This window comes from Hemiscyllium ocellatum, chromosome 22 (genome assembly GCF_020745735.1).
Source record: "Hemiscyllium ocellatum isolate sHemOce1 chromosome 22, sHemOce1.pat.X.cur, whole genome shotgun sequence".
NCBI classification, from domain to species: Eukaryota; Metazoa; Chordata; class Chondrichthyes; order Orectolobiformes; family Hemiscylliidae; genus Hemiscyllium; species Hemiscyllium ocellatum.
The window spans coordinates 8,470,281-8,487,709 of NC_083422.1; the positions used below are offsets into that span (position 1 = coordinate 8,470,281).

Here is a 17,429-nt window from a genome sequence, read left to right on the forward strand (position 1 = left end):
GTTAGAGGGGAAAGAATAGAAGGGGACCCAAGAGTCAGCTTTTTCTAGTACAGAGGTTGGTACACATTTGGAATGAACTGCCAGTGGCAGTAGTTAAAATGGATACATTAGCACCATTTACGAGGCATTTGGACAAACACGTGGATAGGAAGGGTTTAGAAAGATATGGGCCAAGTGCAGGGAAATGGGTTAGCATAGATGGACATTTTGCTCAGCGTGGGCCAGTTCGGGCCAACAGGCCTATCTCCGTGCTGTAGGACGCTGACTGTATGATCACATTTTGTGTACGCACTATTCTGGGAAGGCACCTCCAGAAACCATGTATTGTTTGAGTACAATGCAGATTATTTGGAATGTTACCAAGGTGCCAATGGCTACACTATGTGGATAAATTGTATTAAATGTGTTCCTATTTCCTTGGATATTGTAAGATAAAGACTGCTTTGATTATGGTGTTTATGATTTTGAATGGAATTGAAATGGTAGACAGAAACCATTTCCATTGTTGGGGATGGCTCAGTCAAGAGGACCCAACCTTAAAATCAGACAAGCCTTCCAAGAAAGTCCATCTGTGTGCATAGATTGAAGAGAGATTCTCCACAGCACTCTCCCCACCCCCAAAAAAGACAAAAATCTGCAAAAGCTTGAGCAAGGAATAATTTGAAATCTGAGGAGGGTAATTTTCACTGTCTTCGGGTATAAAAGAAAATTGCAGAAAAATTATATCGAGACAAATCTGACATGATGCTTTGAATTAATCATTGTGTAACTGCTATGAGTAATTACTGACCAATTAATTACTTAACTTTGTTCTTGTAGTAAAAACAGGTATCACTTAATCTCCTCCAAATCACCCTTGCTTGCAATTGAAAGTACTGAATCATAGAATCTATACAGTGTGAAAGCAGGCCATTTGCCCCATCGAGTCCACACTGACCCTCCAAATAGCATTCTACTCAAACCCACTGCCTTACCCTATCCCTGTAACCCTGTGTTTCTCGTGGCTAATCCACTTAGCTTGCATATCTTTAGACACTGTGAGAGCAATTTGGCATAGCCAATCCAGCTAACCTGCACAGTGAACTGTGGGAGGAAGCCAGACCACCTGGAAAGAACCCACGCAGACGCAGGCAAAATGCGCAAACTCAACACACAGTCACCCGAGGATGGAATCGAACCTGGGTCCCTGCTGCTGTGAAGCAACAATGCTAGCCACTTATACCATCTAACTTTGCACCCAATCTTTAATTTATAATTCCTTCCATTGACCATCTGGTACTGGGAGTCAAAGCTGAGTAAAGTCTACCCCTATCAAGAGGTATTGGCATTGAAGCTCGTTTTTAATAGCAAGGGTTTTGCAATTGTCTTTGTCTGTAGTGTAACCAGTAACTGCTTGCCAGTTTACAATTAAGTCTTTGTGGTCTATTTAAAATTTAGTGCTGTGTGTATCATGAGCCAATGGCTTTCATTAAACCACTCAAAGGATTATATAATAAAACTCCGTTGCAGCCCAGATTAATTATTTGATGAACTGTGCATAGTTTCTATTCTGCTTCCAGTCAAGTTCCTTATTTATACCACACACACAACTGTTGTTTGTTTATTTTTGTACTTTTCAAGGTGAGGTTGTTCGGCACTTTTTCCACTGACTCTGAGTTCATACGACTTTCACACTTGTGATTATCTACCCACACTGGTGGGAGAGGCAAATGGGCAAAGAAGGTATTTTTTATTCTATGCTTACCAGTATAACTCAGCTACTCCTGATGACCTGTTTGCCTTCGAACTGTTGGAATAGGTAGTTTTGTTTAGGTTTTCTCCTACTTTGGCATCTTAAAACTCACTCTGGTGATGTGATGAATCTAGTTATTGCCACTGGAATGGAACGAAGCGTTGTCATAGTTGAAGAAATTGTGCATGAAGTGCACTCTCCACATGCTGCCTCAAACTAGCTGTTAGCTCCCATTACTTAAATTATTTGAAATTACAATAACATCAAGCTTAATTGATCAATTCATATAATACTTAATGACTTTCATAATGGAGGAAATAGTTTTAATGGGTCATTTTTGGAAGTTATTTGAATTTCAGCACTTCTGACTGCCTCTCCTTGACTTGTCAGTTGCCTCTTGTACATATGCATTAAGGAAGTACTTTGTCACCTTTTTAAGTGTTGCATTTACCATGTTTAAATTTAGCATTGCACATGTATCTGAAACATACTCAAAAGTAGCAATAAATACCAACTGTAGACAGCAGACCAATTGGATGTGAGAAAATAGATGAATTTCCAACAAAAATCTTACAAAAGTATCAGTAACAGAATGACAAAACTTCTCTGTTCTTTAAAAAAGAGAATCTAGGAAATATCTAACTTTCTTGAAATCTTTGGCTGTCTTGTTTCTCAATTAAAGATTTACTATTTTAATATAATGAGGGTGCAAAAATGAGAATTTCGAAGAAAATGATTTAAAATGCCCCTTCTGTTCTTTTAAATGCTTCTTTTCATTTTATTTCAGGAGCCTATTCACATTTTCAATTTATAGTTATTTTAGTTTGCCAAAACAATTCCCCTCAGCTGAAAAGAAGCAAGCTACTGCTCTCAACAATGCAGTTGTGTTTAAGACATCTTGTTTTATTTTTAAGCAGGATTCTGTCAGTAAAACGAGCATTTCCAAGCATGATAAATTTCTAGTTTTTAATCCACCTCTCATCACTTCCCATATCTGTTTCAAAGGAATGCAATATTACTGCTAATAAAAATACAAATCATAATTTTGGAACTTTTGAAAGAAAAAGTAAATTTGGTTTCTTTAGTACAAAAGTATCAGCATGTTGAGAAACGTGAGCATTATGAAAGTTTTTGATAGAAAAGAATGAACATTCAATCATGCAATTCTCACTTCCTTGGTTACAGTGAATTATTAACAGTACGGAAGTGGTTATTTTCAGGCTCTTCCTCCTCTTCATCTGTATACTTCTCCCTTTAAACATCATCTGCAAGTATCAAGTTAGCTTCAACATGTATCTTAGTACTTGTAAGCTACACCACTGCACTGCTTCTGTGGTGTCACACTGTTTCTGATGCCGAGCCATTTGATGTGGCTTAACCTCCTTCTTCTAAATCTTTGGAAGACTGAAACCATTGTCTTTGATATTACAGGCTCAATTATCATATTTGCCCATCAATGAAAGTTTAATTAGAACTGAGCGAAGTTAGACTCCCAATGCAATCACTGAGACAGCCTTCTTTCATTTCCACCGTACCCACCTCAGTCCCTATCTCAGGAATACTTAGATTGAAGAAAATATGGCAAATGAATAACTTTATTCATGAGTTTCAGATGTTGCTACCTAAATCAAAACTTATTGCCTATCCCTAAATAACCTACAGAAAGTAGCAGTGAGTTGTCTCATTGAACTTCTGCAGTCCGTGATGTTGGGTACATAGAATATTGTAATTGAGGGAGTTTTAGCATTTTGACTCGGTGACACTGAAGGAATGACAGTATAGTTTCAAGTCAGGACTTACGTGCAGCTTAGAGGGGGACATCCCTGAAGTGGTGATCTCATTCATCTGCTTTCCTTGGCCTTCTAAGTCGTATAGATCAATAATTTGGAAGGTGCTGTTGCAGGAACCTTGGTAAGTCACAGCAGGACACTTTCTGCATAGCGGCATCAGTAATGGAGGGGTGAATATTGAACTTATTAAATGGGATCCAATCAAGCTGATTTAGAGTCATAGAGATGGACAGCATGGAAACAGAACCTTCGGTCCAACTTGTCCATGCCAAGCACATATCCCTCCAAACCCTTCCTATTCATATACCCATCCAAATGCCTCTTAAATGTTGCAATCGTAACAGCCCCCACCACTTCCTCTGGCAGCTCATTCCATACACGTACCACCCACTGTGTGAAAAAGTTGAACCTGAGGTCTCTTCTCTCTTTCCCCTCTTGTCCTAAACCTATGCCCTCTAGCTCTGGACTCCCTGACCCCAGGAAAAATACTTTGTCAATTTAACCTATCCATGCCCCTCATAATTTTGTAAATCTCTATAAGGTCACCCCTCAGCCTCCGACGCTCCAGGGAAAACAGCCCCAGCCTGTTCAGCTTCTCCCTGGAGCTCAAATCCTCCAACTCTTGAAACGTCCTTATAAATCTTTTCTGAACTCTTTCAAGTTTCACAACATCCTTCCGGTAGGAAGCAGATCAGAATTACACATAATATACCAACAATGGCCTAACCAATGTCCTGTACAGCCGCAACATGACCTACCAACTCCTATACTCAATACTCTGACCAATAAAAGAAAGCGTACCAAACGCCGCCTTCACTATCCCATCCACCTGCAACTCCACTTTTAAGGAGTTATGAACCTGCACTCCAAGGTCTTTGTTCAGCAACACTCCCTAGGACTTTACCATTAAGTGTATAAGTCCTGCTAAGATTTGCTTTCCCAAAATGCAGCACCTTGCATTTATCTGAATTAAACTCCATCTGCCACTTCTCAGCCCATTGGCCCATCTGGTCAAGATCCTGTTGTAATCTGAGGTAACTCTCTTCGCTGTCCACTACATCTCCAATTTTGGTTTCATGTGCAAACTTACTAACTGTACCTCTTATGCTTGCATCTAAATTATTTATGTAAATGACAAAAAGTCGAGGACCCAGCACCGACCCTTGTGGCATTCCACTGGTCACAGGCCTCCAGTCTGATAAACAATCCTCCACCACCACCCTCTGTCTTCTACCTTCGAGCCAGTTCTGTATCCAAATGGCTAGTTCTTCCTGTATTCCATGAGATCTAACCTTGCTAACCAGTCTCCCATGGGGAACCTTGTTGAACACCTTACTGAAGTCCATAGATCACATCTACTACTCTGCCCTCATCAGTCTTTTTTTTGTTACTTCTTCAAAAAACTCAATCAAGTTTGTGAGACATACTTTCCCCCGCACAAAGCTATGTTGTCTATCCCTAATCAGTCTTTTTCTTTCCAAATACATGTAAATCCTGTCCCTTGGGATTCCCTCCAGCAACTTGCCCACCTCTAACATCAGGCTCACCGGTCTATAATTTGCTGGCTTATCCTTACCACCCTTCTTAAACAGTGACATCACATTAGCCAATCTCCAGTCTTCCGGCACCTCACCTGTGACTATTGATGATACAAATATCTCAGCAAGAGGCTCAGCAATCACTTTTCTGGCTTCCCACAAAGTTCTAGGGTACACCTGATCAGGTCATGGGGATTTATCTACCTTTATGCGTTTCAAGACATCCAGCACTTCCTCCGCTGTAATATGGACATGTTGCAAGGTGTCACCATCTATTTCCCTATAGTCTGTCTTCCATATCCTTTTCCACAGTAAATACTGATGCAAAATACTCGTTTAGTAGCTGTCCAATTTTCTGCAACTCCATACAAAGGTTGCCTTGCTGGTCTTTGAGGGGCCCTATTCTCTCCCTAGTTACCCTTTTGTCCTTAAAGTATTTGTAAAACCCTTTGAATTCTCCTTAATTCTATTTGCCAAAGCTATCTCATGTTCCCTTTTTGCCCTCCTTATTTCCGTCTTCAGTATACTACTCCTTCCTTTATACTCTTCTAAGGATTCACTCTATCTATCCTGTCTATACCTGACATATGCTTCCTTCTTTTTCTTAACCAAACCCTCAATTTCTTCAGTCATCCAGCATTTCATATATCTACCAGCCTTTCCTTTCATCCTAACAGGAATATACTTTCTCTGGATTCTCATTTTCCAGCTGTCCCTTTACCTGCGCACATCTGCCCCCAATTAGCTTTCGAAAGTTCTTGCCTCATACCGTCAAAATTGGCCTTTCTCCAATGTAGAACTTCAACTTTTTATATCTGGTCTATCCTTTTCCATCCCTATTTTAAAATTCATAGAATTATGGTCACTGGCCTCAAAGTGCTCCCCGACTGACACCTCAGTCACCTGCTCTGCCTTATTTCCCTAGAGTAGGTCAAGTTTTGCCCCTTCTTTAGTAGGTACATCCAGATACTGAATCAGAAAATTTTCTTATACACACTTAACAAATTCCTTTCCATCTAAACCCTTAACTGATTTCTTTGTCTTGGATGGAACCAAGCTTCTTGAGTGACATTAGAGCTGCACTCATCCAAGCAAATGGAGGGTGTTCAATCACACTTGTAACTTGTGCTTACTTCTTACCTTATGATGAAAGGAAGCTCATCAAAGAAGCATAGTTGGACCTTGGACCCTACCCTTCAGAGTCCAGTGATGTCCTGTATCTGAAGTACTTGACCTGCCACAACCAAAAATCTTCAATTAGACTTGGTATGGTTCCAACCATCAATTTTTTTCCCTTATTCCCAGTGACTCCGGTTTTGTTCAGTGCTCTTTTTGCCACATTTGGTCAAATGCTACTTTGATATTAAGCGCAGTCAACATCATTTGCTCATGTCTGCAGATGAAACCAATGCATGGCTCTCATTGCTCTCATGATCTAACTAGATCTTCCCACTGTATTCTTTCACGAGCATCAGCTCATCAAAAACAAATTCCAGTCATATCCTAAATCACATTTATCCATTGCCTCCAATTGTCTATACATCCTGACTAACATTGATTTCAATTCCACGAATGTCTTGAGTTTAATGATCTAACCTTTTGTCTTTAAATCACTTAAACATAGTGCTGTCCCTACATCTGTAACCTCTCCTCCCTCAAACTCAGTTCTCATGCATTTTGCCTCTTGTGGTATCTTTCTTTTCTTTGACTCTCAATTGTGGTGTGCCTTCAGCTGTGCAAGTCACTTTCTCTAGCATTCCCCTTTCATACTCCCATTGCCTTTTTCTAGGTCATCTAAATGTTGGTCATTTTGATAAGATCTCTTTTTCTTTTACTTAGCATCTGTTTTTCAACAAAGCCTCTTTTGAGATGTTTTCTATCTTAAGGTGTCAAATCATAGATGAGAATTAAACAGGTGATACAACAGCCTTTATTCAAGAGACACCAATGGTTAGAGGAGGAGTGTTTTTTGTCTTGTATAATGTTGCAAAAAATAACATTTAATATAGTAGCAACATGGTTACTGGTAGCCACTAACTGGGTGCTACCACCAAATCAGAGACATTCTGTTCATCATGCCATTGATTCATGTGATATGTCAACGTCAGTGCTTTGTGATGTTAGATACTGACAGATCATAACAAACATCATGTCCTTTCAGCTATTTCAAACCGACCCATGCTTGCAAAACTCAAAACACAAGGTCTACCACGAAAATCTGATTCTTATTATATCAATTCTTTATTGGCCAACATTTTCTAAATAATCCTGAATGTGTTCAGTTGGCTCGCAGTTTGATCCATTTGTGTGTATTGGAAGCTTAATGTATTAATTCATGTGAAAGAAGGTATATGTATGTTGCAGCTGTTTTAACCGATTGGAACAAGTGAAAGCCATTACCTAATTCATTCCTCGGGACAGTGTCGTTACCAATTACAGCCAACATGTCTGATATAAATTTGAACAAAGTTAACTGTTAGTCATCAGGTAACTGGTACGTCTAACTGACTGGTACCTCTGTCAATTAGAATCTACTTGCAATCTAGTCAACACTTTTCTCAAGCAGTATAAAAGGAACAAAAAATAAAAAAATGTTTTCTCTTTACTTTGGTGTTTCTTGTAAATTGTCTCTTGTAAATGAAGTCTTCACCTAACAAAGGAGCTGTGCTGTGAAAGCTTGTGATTTTAGATAAACCTGTTGAACTATAACCTAGTTTCATGTGACTTCTGACCAAGATAATATTGTGTGTGTTCTGTGATGAAACCTATCTATCATTATAAGCTCTACTACCTATGGTTAGCTATCTAATTTTCCTGGATGATCTGTTACAACAAAAAAAAGAATTAGGGTGTCTTTGTTTTCTGCCCAAAACAGATGGAATTATTGCTAGTGCCAGGCTTGAGTTATGTTGAATTCTGGCTTCCCATTAAGCTGTCAGTATGCAGCTGCAAATGGATGGTAGTGAGAAGGTGGGGATTGGGGCAGTTCTTGTGCTGATCTGGCTAGGATGCTAGGGCTTAGCATGGAGATGGAGAAAATCCTGGTCTAAACTGAATCAGCATTGAACTGGATATTTTTGGAGTGTCTCTAGATGCACTGGAGTCCATTGGAAAAACAAACTAAACTTGATGACTTTTTTTGAATGGCCTCCAGTAATTCACTGGATCGTTGTTTTAGCTGCTTAGCTCTTGGTACAACTATGTAGAAAATGCACTTTTGTATGTTAATGTTGCCAAAGGCTTCCTTTTAATAAGTATAGTACCCCAAATTACATGCTTAAGTAGTGGTTTTCTTCACAGTGGATTTTGGGCTTTGAGCGCTAAAGAAGGGTTATACCTGAAACATTGACTTCTCCACCTCCTGATGTTGCTTTTGGCTTGCTGTGTTCTTCCAGCTTCCTGTTTGTTTACATTGGGCATCATAGCTGAGATGTTTCTCAGCCCCAATACATTAGGTGCCCAGCCATTTTCCAGGTAAACAAAATGATGACTGATAGTTGTAATTGTCCCCATTCACCGTATAGTCATGATTAAAGTTCTAACTACTTGCCGTTGACTTGGTAGCAGATCTGGACTTTTGTGAGCCTTTTACATGAGCGTTTTTGAAGTTTAGACCAGCTTGACGAGGTTTACAATTTTCAACTGTTTCTATTTCCAACACAAAATCAGTCTGAATAATAGACTGATATAAACACAGGCTACAGGTTTTGGTCAGCAGGATCTAGCCAATTCCACTTCCAGAATGACAAGTAATCCAGTCTAGTTAAACAATAGTGGTGTGTTTGTGTATGATAGGCTTGTTTTTATAAAGACTAAAGATATGGCAGGATTTGGCTTGAATGCACTGAAAAATACCAGTGTTGTTGCAAATTTGCCTATGGTTTAGTACAAACCACGGTATAAATGGAGCAAACTTAGAACCTAAATTAGATCACATTTGCTGAGTTCTGGTCGTTTTGCTGAACGAAGTAGTATTTGTTCGAGCAAGTATGTAAGAGCTGTGTATTCTTTTGTTTGTTCCAATGTAGTTTACTGTAAATGGACACTGCTATGGATTATGAAAGGCCAAATGTTGAAACTATCAAGTGTGTTGTTGTTGGAGACAATGCTGTGGGAAAGACACGACTCATCTGTGCAAGAGCATGCAATACCACCTTAACACAGTACCAGTTGCTGTCCACTCACGTTCCTACTGTCTGGGCGATTGACCAGTATCGTGTTTGTCAAGAGGTAAGAATTTCTTTTACAAATATTAAATGTACATGATATTCAAAGATTATGCTTTGAATATACTCTAACATTATTTGGTTTTTTTCTTTGTCCTGAGATTTCTCTCAAGATTGCCATTCAAAAAACAAATATTTTATTGAATGGTGTATTTATTTATTTATTTTTAAACATGGTTCTTATGTAGTTTTAGATTCAATGGTAGAAGCTGTAGGCTTGCAAATCTAATAAAACAGTTGTAAAATTGTATTGTGTATAGATCACTTTGAATTGAACAAGTTCAGGTTTGGATACAAATGGAGAAACTGGGAATAAATTGTTGCTCTTCAACTTATTAAAGATTTGAATGTTTTAAATTTAATGAGATCCAAGAGGCCAGCAAGCATGTTTGTTATTGTAACTGAATGAACAATTTGGAAAAAAATTACACAGCAATCTGACTAACGCCCTTAGAGCTATCTTAAGGTTCTCAATATAAGCACCCTTTTGATCCAATATTTGGAACTGTTGGTTGTACTGCTATTAAGAGATATGCAAACTGGAGTAAACAAACTTCATTTTAACTCAAAGGAAAGAATTCTGCTCTCTTTGTATTAGGTGTTACTGAACATTGTAATTGTGTTCCTTGTTTTTTTAGTGTCATGTTGCGAATATATTTGAGTTACTCTCTCTCAGATTAACATTAATGTAACACTCCAAAGTTTGTTGACTTTGCTGTAATTGAATTTAAAATATTTTCAATTTATTGCATTAAATGTTGATTTTGTTTAGGTGCTTGAACGTTCCCGAGATGTTGTAGATGAAGTAAGCATATCTCTCAGGCTGTGGGATACATTTGGTGACCACCATAAGGACAGGCGTTTTGCATATGGCAGGTAAAATAAAAGTGGAAGAAATACGCCACATACAAATTGTGTGTGTTTAAGTTTAATAAACTTCTCAAGGGAATACAGACATTTTACAAAATGATACTGGGGTTCTTTTTTGAGCAACAACTTTTAAATAAAGTATTTCAGAATTAAAATATAAAGTTGGCAATCAGGTAATAGTTTGTAGAATCAAAAGATCTAACGATCAAACTTCTTAGAATTTGAGTAACGTGTGAATTACCTTTTAATGTAGTTTCTTCCTGTCAAAAAATGTTTTTGACTGCTTTTAGAATATATTACCCATAATGTGATTGCTTACTAGCAGTTATTTCCATTCCATTCTTGCTTACCATTGCTGTCTAACATTTAACTTTAAAGTTTCAATTTTTTTGTAGGATTATGGTGCATGGATAGAAGGCAGAAGAATAATTCTATAATATATCCTCTCTTCCCCCAATCCCCCACCTTAAAAATTACACAGCTGCACTGGAAAAATTGGAGCGAGGTGCCAGAGGAAGTGATGGAGTCTGGTACAATTACAACATTTAAAAGGCATTCAGATGGGTACTTGAAGGGTTTAGCGGGATCTGGGCCAAATGCTGGCAAATCAGACTAGGTCAGATTGGGATATCTGGTCGGTGTGGACAAATTGGACTGAAGGGTTTGTTTCTGAACTATAAGGAGCAGACACAGATAGGATAGTACAGAAGTAAAAGTTGTTCTCTTCCAAAATCAAAGTATCATTTCCTTGAATGTGTTTACATTTCTGCCAGTTCTCTAAACATTGTGATGCATCTGACATTAAAACAAAACAAATGCATGGTAAGTTAGTCAGCCTCTGAACATAGAAAAGAGCTTATTATTTAGAGAAGAAACTTTTTATCAGAGTTAAGTAAGGTACTTAAGCCTTTTACTAAGAATTGAATGGATTGAGTAATAGGCAAATTTTGTAACCATATGTATCTATCAGAAGATTTTTTTCTTTTCAAAAAAAAAAGGAAGCTTGAGATAGATGTAAAACTGTTTAATATGGAAATATTACCCAGTGGAGCTGTGCAAAGGAGCAGCTGCTGCAAAGATCAAAGTGGAATGCAAGCTGTCAGGAAGTTGAGCGTGTACTTGGGTCTGAGGTTGCAATGGCCAATTTGTCAACCAAGAAGGCTGCCGAGAAGCAAAAAAGAACAAAATTTATTTTATGTTGAAGAGACTCATCCATTTGCTGCACTGATTTAGAATTTTCAGCCAATAATATTGCTCATGACTTTTGACCAAATTACTTTTCTTTGGAGGAGAACAATGAGCTTTACTTTCTGACCAAATGATGGGCCATGCACACCCAAAATTTCAGTTTGCTGCGTGCCTGTGAAGTTTCCTGTCACCAATCAGATTTGTAAAATTTCTCTTGTAGTTCGGGAAGGTGTCAAATTGGTCCAATCTGTGTGATTGCGATTGAATGTTGAAGTAAGAATAAGGAATGGCAGATTTGGAAGAAGAAAACTAAGTGCGTAAATGCAATTTATTTGTAGAACCAAATAGAGGCTGAAATACTCAGCAGGTCAGAAGGCACCTGTGTGAGACAACAAAGTCAAGGTTTCAAGGCAAATTGTCTAAAAGTTATTTGTTTATCCTTTACAAGCTGAAATAATCATGATCCTTAGAGTTTGCTAATAATAAATGCTAAATTGAATGTAACAAATTGGATCATTTGGCCTGCTCCAACTTGCAATATGAGCATGGCTGATTTAGTTTGTGTTTTGAATTCTACATATCGACTTACTCCTGTAATTTCTTGATTTCACCCTGCTTAACAAACATTGTCAATGACCCCTCCCACCTCCCACCTTCTTAGACAGATGTCCAAAGTGTCTCAACTGTCTGAAAGAAAAGAAAATTTCATCGTCTCTGACTTTTAATTTTTAATTCTAAAACAGTAATTCTGGTTCTGGACTTAGCCACAAGCCAAAACATCCTTTACATATACATCTTGTCAATCTTGAGGATGTTATACACTTTAATCAAATCACCAATACCTCTCCATCTTCTAAACTCTCGTGGGAATAAGTCAGTCTATCCAGCCTATCCAACTTATCCTTATAAGACAAACCATTCATTTTATGTATCATAATAAACTTTCTTCCAATGCATTTATATCCTTCTGTAAATAAGTATTAGAGATGTGCCTGTCCAATGTCCAGTATAACTGAAGCACGACATAGAGTCATAGAGTTGTACAGCACAGAAATGGACCCTTTGATCCAACCTGTCCATGCCGTCCAGGTATACTAACCTAATCTATTCCCATTTACCAGCACTTGGTCCATATCCCTCTAAACCCTTCCTCTCCATGAACCCATCCAGATGCCTTTTAAATGTTGCAATTATACCACCCTCCACCACTTCTTCTGGCAGCTCTTTCCATAGATGCATCACCCTCTGTGTAGAAAAAGGTCCCTAAGTCCCTTTTAAATGTTTCTATCTCACTCTAAACCCGTGCCCTCTAGTTCTGGATTCCCTCAACCAAGGAAAAAGATCTTGTCTATTTACCCTATCCATGATTTTATAAACCTCTATACGGTCATCACTCAGTTTCCAACGCTCCAGAGAAAACAGCCCCAGCCTATTCAACCTCCCCCTATAGCTCAAATCCTCCAACCCTGGCAACATCCTTGTAAATATTTTATGAACCCTTTCAAGTTTCACAACATCCTTCCAATAGGAGAGAGACCAGAATTGCACACAATATTTCATAAGTGGCTAGCCAATGTCCTGTGCAGCCAAAACATGATCTTCCAACTCCTATACTCAATAAAGGAAAGCATACCAAACCCCTTCTTCACTATCCTATCTGTCTGCGATTCCACTTTCAAGGATCTATGAACCTGCACTCTGAAGTCTCTTTGTCCGGCAACAATCCCCAGGGCCTTACCCTTAGGTGTAGAAATCCTGGTCTGATTTGCTTTTCCAAAATGCAGCACCTTTATATTTATCTAAATTAAACTCCATCTGCCACTCCTCAGCTCATTGGCCCACCTGATAGAGATCTTGTTGTACTCTTGAGGTAAGCTTCTTCGTACATCTTTAACTTTATGTTCAGCTCTCCTCATAATAGAGGATAACATCCCATTAGCTGCCTTGATTACATTCTATAGCTGCACTTTATGTTTAGTGGCTATGTGCACCAGAAAACCTATTTCCCCTGCACATTGAAATTCCGCAGTCATTCTCCATTTGGAGTAATTTTCTTTCATACTTTTCCTGCCAACGTAAACAGTTTAACATTTTCTCACATTATATTCCATCCGCCAAATTTTTGGCGACTCATTCAACCTATCTATCCATCTGCAATTAATTTTCTTGGTGTCTTGGTGTCGTCTGTGAGTTTAGCTGCATACCTTCCTCCTCCTCTTCTTCCTCCTCCTCCTCCTCTTCCTCCTCTTCCTCTTCCTCTTCCTCTTCCTCTTCCTCCTCCTCCTAAATTGTAAAAGGTTGAGGCACCAGCACAGACCCCTGCTTTAATCTTCATGTCCTGCCAATCAGACAAAGACCCGTGTGTGCATGCTATCTGTTTTCTGCCAGTGAACCAATCTATCTTTGTTAATACGTCACCCCTACACATGAGCTTTTAATTTCTTCAATAACTATTGAGGTTGCACCTTATCACAATAATTCTGGAGTAGCAAGTGTGGCACATCTACAGGCTCCCCTTTATCACTGTACATCTTACTCTTTCAAAGAATTCCAATAATTAAACATGATCTCCTGTGCTGACTGTTCCCAATTGACCTTGTGTTTTTGAGTGTGCAGTTATAAGCTGTTTCATTATTGACACCTGCCCCATGACAGACATCAAGTGAATGAGCTTATCGTTTCCTGTTTATGGTCTCCCACCCTTCTTGAATAGACAGTCATATTTGCTAAGTTCTAGTCTGATTAGAACTTTCCCTGAACGTAGGGAATGTTGGAAAGTTAACACAAATGTTTGTGAATATACTTAAGCTAAGAATGTGGGTTACACCAAATGGTGGGAAGGCGGTGATGAGAGAGACAAACCGATATCGACAAGTTGAGTGAGTAGGCAAAAATTTGGCAGATGGAATATAATATGGGAAAATCTGTGGCTATGTGCTTTGGCAAGAAGAATAGAGGTGATGATTACTGTTTTGAGTGGGGAAAGACTGTAGAAACTGACAGAACAAAGGGATTTGGGAGTCCTCATCTATGAATCTCAAGAAAAACTAGCACCCAATTCAGCAGGAGAAGGCAAATAGAATGTTAACCTTTATTTTAAAGGGAATAGATTATAAAACTAGGAGGTTTTGTGAAAACTATACAAGGCGCTAGTCAGACCCTAGTTGCAATACAGCAAGCTGATTTGGGCCACTGTATCTACAGAAAGATCTGACATTGGAGGCAGTCCAGGGAAGGTTCACTAGGCAGATACCAGGTATGGAGAGACTGTCTAATGTGGAGAGGTTGAACTGGCTGGGCCTTTTCTCATTGCAACTTAGAATGAGAGGTGATCTTATTGAAACAAGTAAGAGTCTCAAGGGGCTTGATAGGCTATAGGACCTAAAGGTGTAATCTCTGAAGAAGGATTCGAATATTTAAGCCTGAAATAAATTTCTTTTGAGGGCAGTGAATCAGTGGAATTATTTACTGCAGAGGTCTGTAGAGGCAGGCTTGTTAAGTAAATTCAAAGCTGACATAGCCAGAGTTTTAATCAGAAAGGGAAGCATGGCTATGGTGGGGGAGGGGGGGGGTGCGTAAAAGTAGGAAAGTAGAGTTGAGGATTATCAGTTCAGCCTTGATCACATTGAATGGTGGAGCAGACATGATGGGTTGAATGTTCAACCTCTGCTCCTATGTCTTATGGTCTTACTAAATTGGCAATCTCTTTTAAGACCCTAGGTTGAAGCCCACCTGAACCTGGAGATTTGTCAACCTGCAGCTCTATCAGTTTGCTTAATACTACTCCCCTGGTGATTGTAGTTTTACTGAGTTTCTCTTCCCCCTTCTTCCTCCTGATTTACAGCTATTGGATTGTTATTGTATCCTCCACAGTGAAGACAGAAGCAAATTACTTGTTCATTTTAATTTGCAATTTCCATTTTATCATCTGGTCCTATTCTCTCACTCTTGAGAACTAGTGTTCACTTGAATTACTCCTTTTTTAAATACCTAACATTTACTACCCATTTTAACATTACGATTGAGTTTATTCCTCCTGTTAAATCTTTGTCATTCTCTGCTGTTCTTTTGACCAAGATTCTGACCAATCCTCTGATCTGTCAGTTGAAGCAAGATGTACTGTATTGAGTTTTTAATTTCAGTCCAGATTTTTGAGTAAGATAGCTTGTCTCTCTTTATTGTCTCAGGTTTTCATTGGAAGAACTATGCATTATGTGTGTATTTAAGTGTTTGTTTACATCCATCCCTATTGTTAGCCTGCTTCCATGCATTTGAAAAATTAGGTGGGCCCATTTGGGCTGGGATTTCTCCTGGATAGCTGCCAGGAGCTGTGCTTTGCAGGACTGGTATTATATAATCGCAAAAATAAAAAAAAACGTGAATGCTGGCAACCTGAAATTGGAGCATACATTTTATAAAGGTTCAGGTCAGATAGCATCTATGCAGATTGAAACAGAGCTAATGTTTCAGGTTGATGTCTTTTCAGTCAGGAGTTCTGATAAAAAGATGTTGGTCTGCGATGTTAATGCTAATTCTGTTTTTCTTTCTACCAAGGCTGCCTGACAAGCCAGCTAACTTCTTCCAGCAATGCTTGCTCTTACATTAATTACAGAATGGACTCTTTGTTGATATTTCTTTAGTTTTTTTCCATATAACATCTTAATAAAATGTTTATTTATACTGAGCTAGAATTATTTGATTTGTAGCTTTTTAGTGAGTCTGCTTTCTAGCTGTATCTAAAATGATTCAGAATTTGTGTATATCTTGTGTAAAGAATGTTGAATTGATTACTACAGATCACCACTTCTTAAAATCCCATGAATGCAGAGGACAGGGATGATGAGATCACTCTGAGTTAAGAACATAAGTAGGAGCAGGAGTAGGCTGTTCGGCCCTTCGAGCCTGCTCAGCCACGCAATAAGATCATGGTTAATCTTATCATGGACTCGGCTCCACTTAGCCGAGTTTTCACCATACCCCTTAATTCCTTTTTCAAAAAGGTATCTGCCTTAGCTTTTGAAAGCAATTACTGAAGTGACGTCAACTACTTCCCTGAGCAAGGAATTCCGTTGATTAACAACTCTCTGGATGAAATTCAATTCTAAACCTGCTTCCACTAATCTTGAGGTCATGCCCTCTTGTCCTAGTCTCACTCACCGGTGGAAACATCCTATCTATTTCTATTTTACTAAATCCCTTCATAATATTATATGTTTCTATAAGATCCCCCCTCATTCTTCTGAATTCCAATGAATATATTCCCAACCTATTCAGCCTCTCCTCATAAGCCAACCCCCTCAACTCTGTAACCAACCCAGTGAACCTCCTGTACTCCCTCCAGTACCATTACATCCATCCTTAAGTAAGGAGACCAAATCTGCGTACAATACTCCAGGTGTGGCCTTACCAGCACCTTGTACAGCTGTAACATAACCTCCCTGCTTTTAAGCTCAACCCCTTTAGCAGTGAAGGACAAAATTCCATTTGCCTTCCTAATTACTTGTTGTACCTGCAGACCAACCCTCTGTGATTCATGCACAAGGACACCCAGGTCCCTCTGCAAATCAGCATGCTTCAACGTTTTGCCATTCTATTAATAATCTATTTTGCTGTCAATCCTACCAAAATGTATGACTTCACATTTACCAACATTGTATTCCATTTGCCAGACCTTTGCCCACTCACTCAATATATCTATGTTCCTCTGCAAAGTTTCACAGTCTCTGCACACTTAGCTCTGCCACTCACCTAGTGTCATCAGCAAATTTTGACACCGTACACGTGGTCTCCAACTCCAAATATTAGATATAAATTGTAAATAATTTTGGTTCCAACACTGACCCCTGAGGCACACCACTAGTCACTGATTGTCATCTAGAACAGCACTCATTTATCCCTCCTGTTTGCTTCCTGTTAGTCAATCAATCCTCTAGCAACGCTAATACTTTACCCCAACACCATGCATCCTTACCTTATGCAGCAGCCTCATGCGTGGCACCTTGTCAAAGGCCTTTTGGAAATCTAGGTACACCACATCCATTGGGTTCCTGTTGTCCACCTTGCTTGAAATGTCTTCATAGAATTC

At 38.9% G+C, this 17,429-nt stretch overlaps 1 protein-coding gene across 4 annotated transcripts in view; it reads left to right on the forward strand.

Annotated features, from left to right (window-relative positions):
- rhobtb1 (Rho related BTB domain containing 1) overlaps positions 1 to 17,429 on the forward strand; it is a 94,328-nt gene that overhangs the window by 25,414 nt on the left and 51,485 nt on the right. For all 4 annotated transcript variants that reach the window (XM_060842318.1, XM_060842319.1, XM_060842320.1 and 1 more), the window contains exons 2-3: positions 9,089 to 9,290; positions 10,059 to 10,162. In XM_060842318.1, coding sequence (XP_060698301.1) covers positions 9,099 to 9,290; positions 10,059 to 10,162 — 296 coding nt within the window. In that variant the 5' untranslated portion in view covers positions 9,089 to 9,098. The remainder of the gene's footprint in view (positions 1 to 9,088; positions 9,291 to 10,058; positions 10,163 to 17,429) is intronic.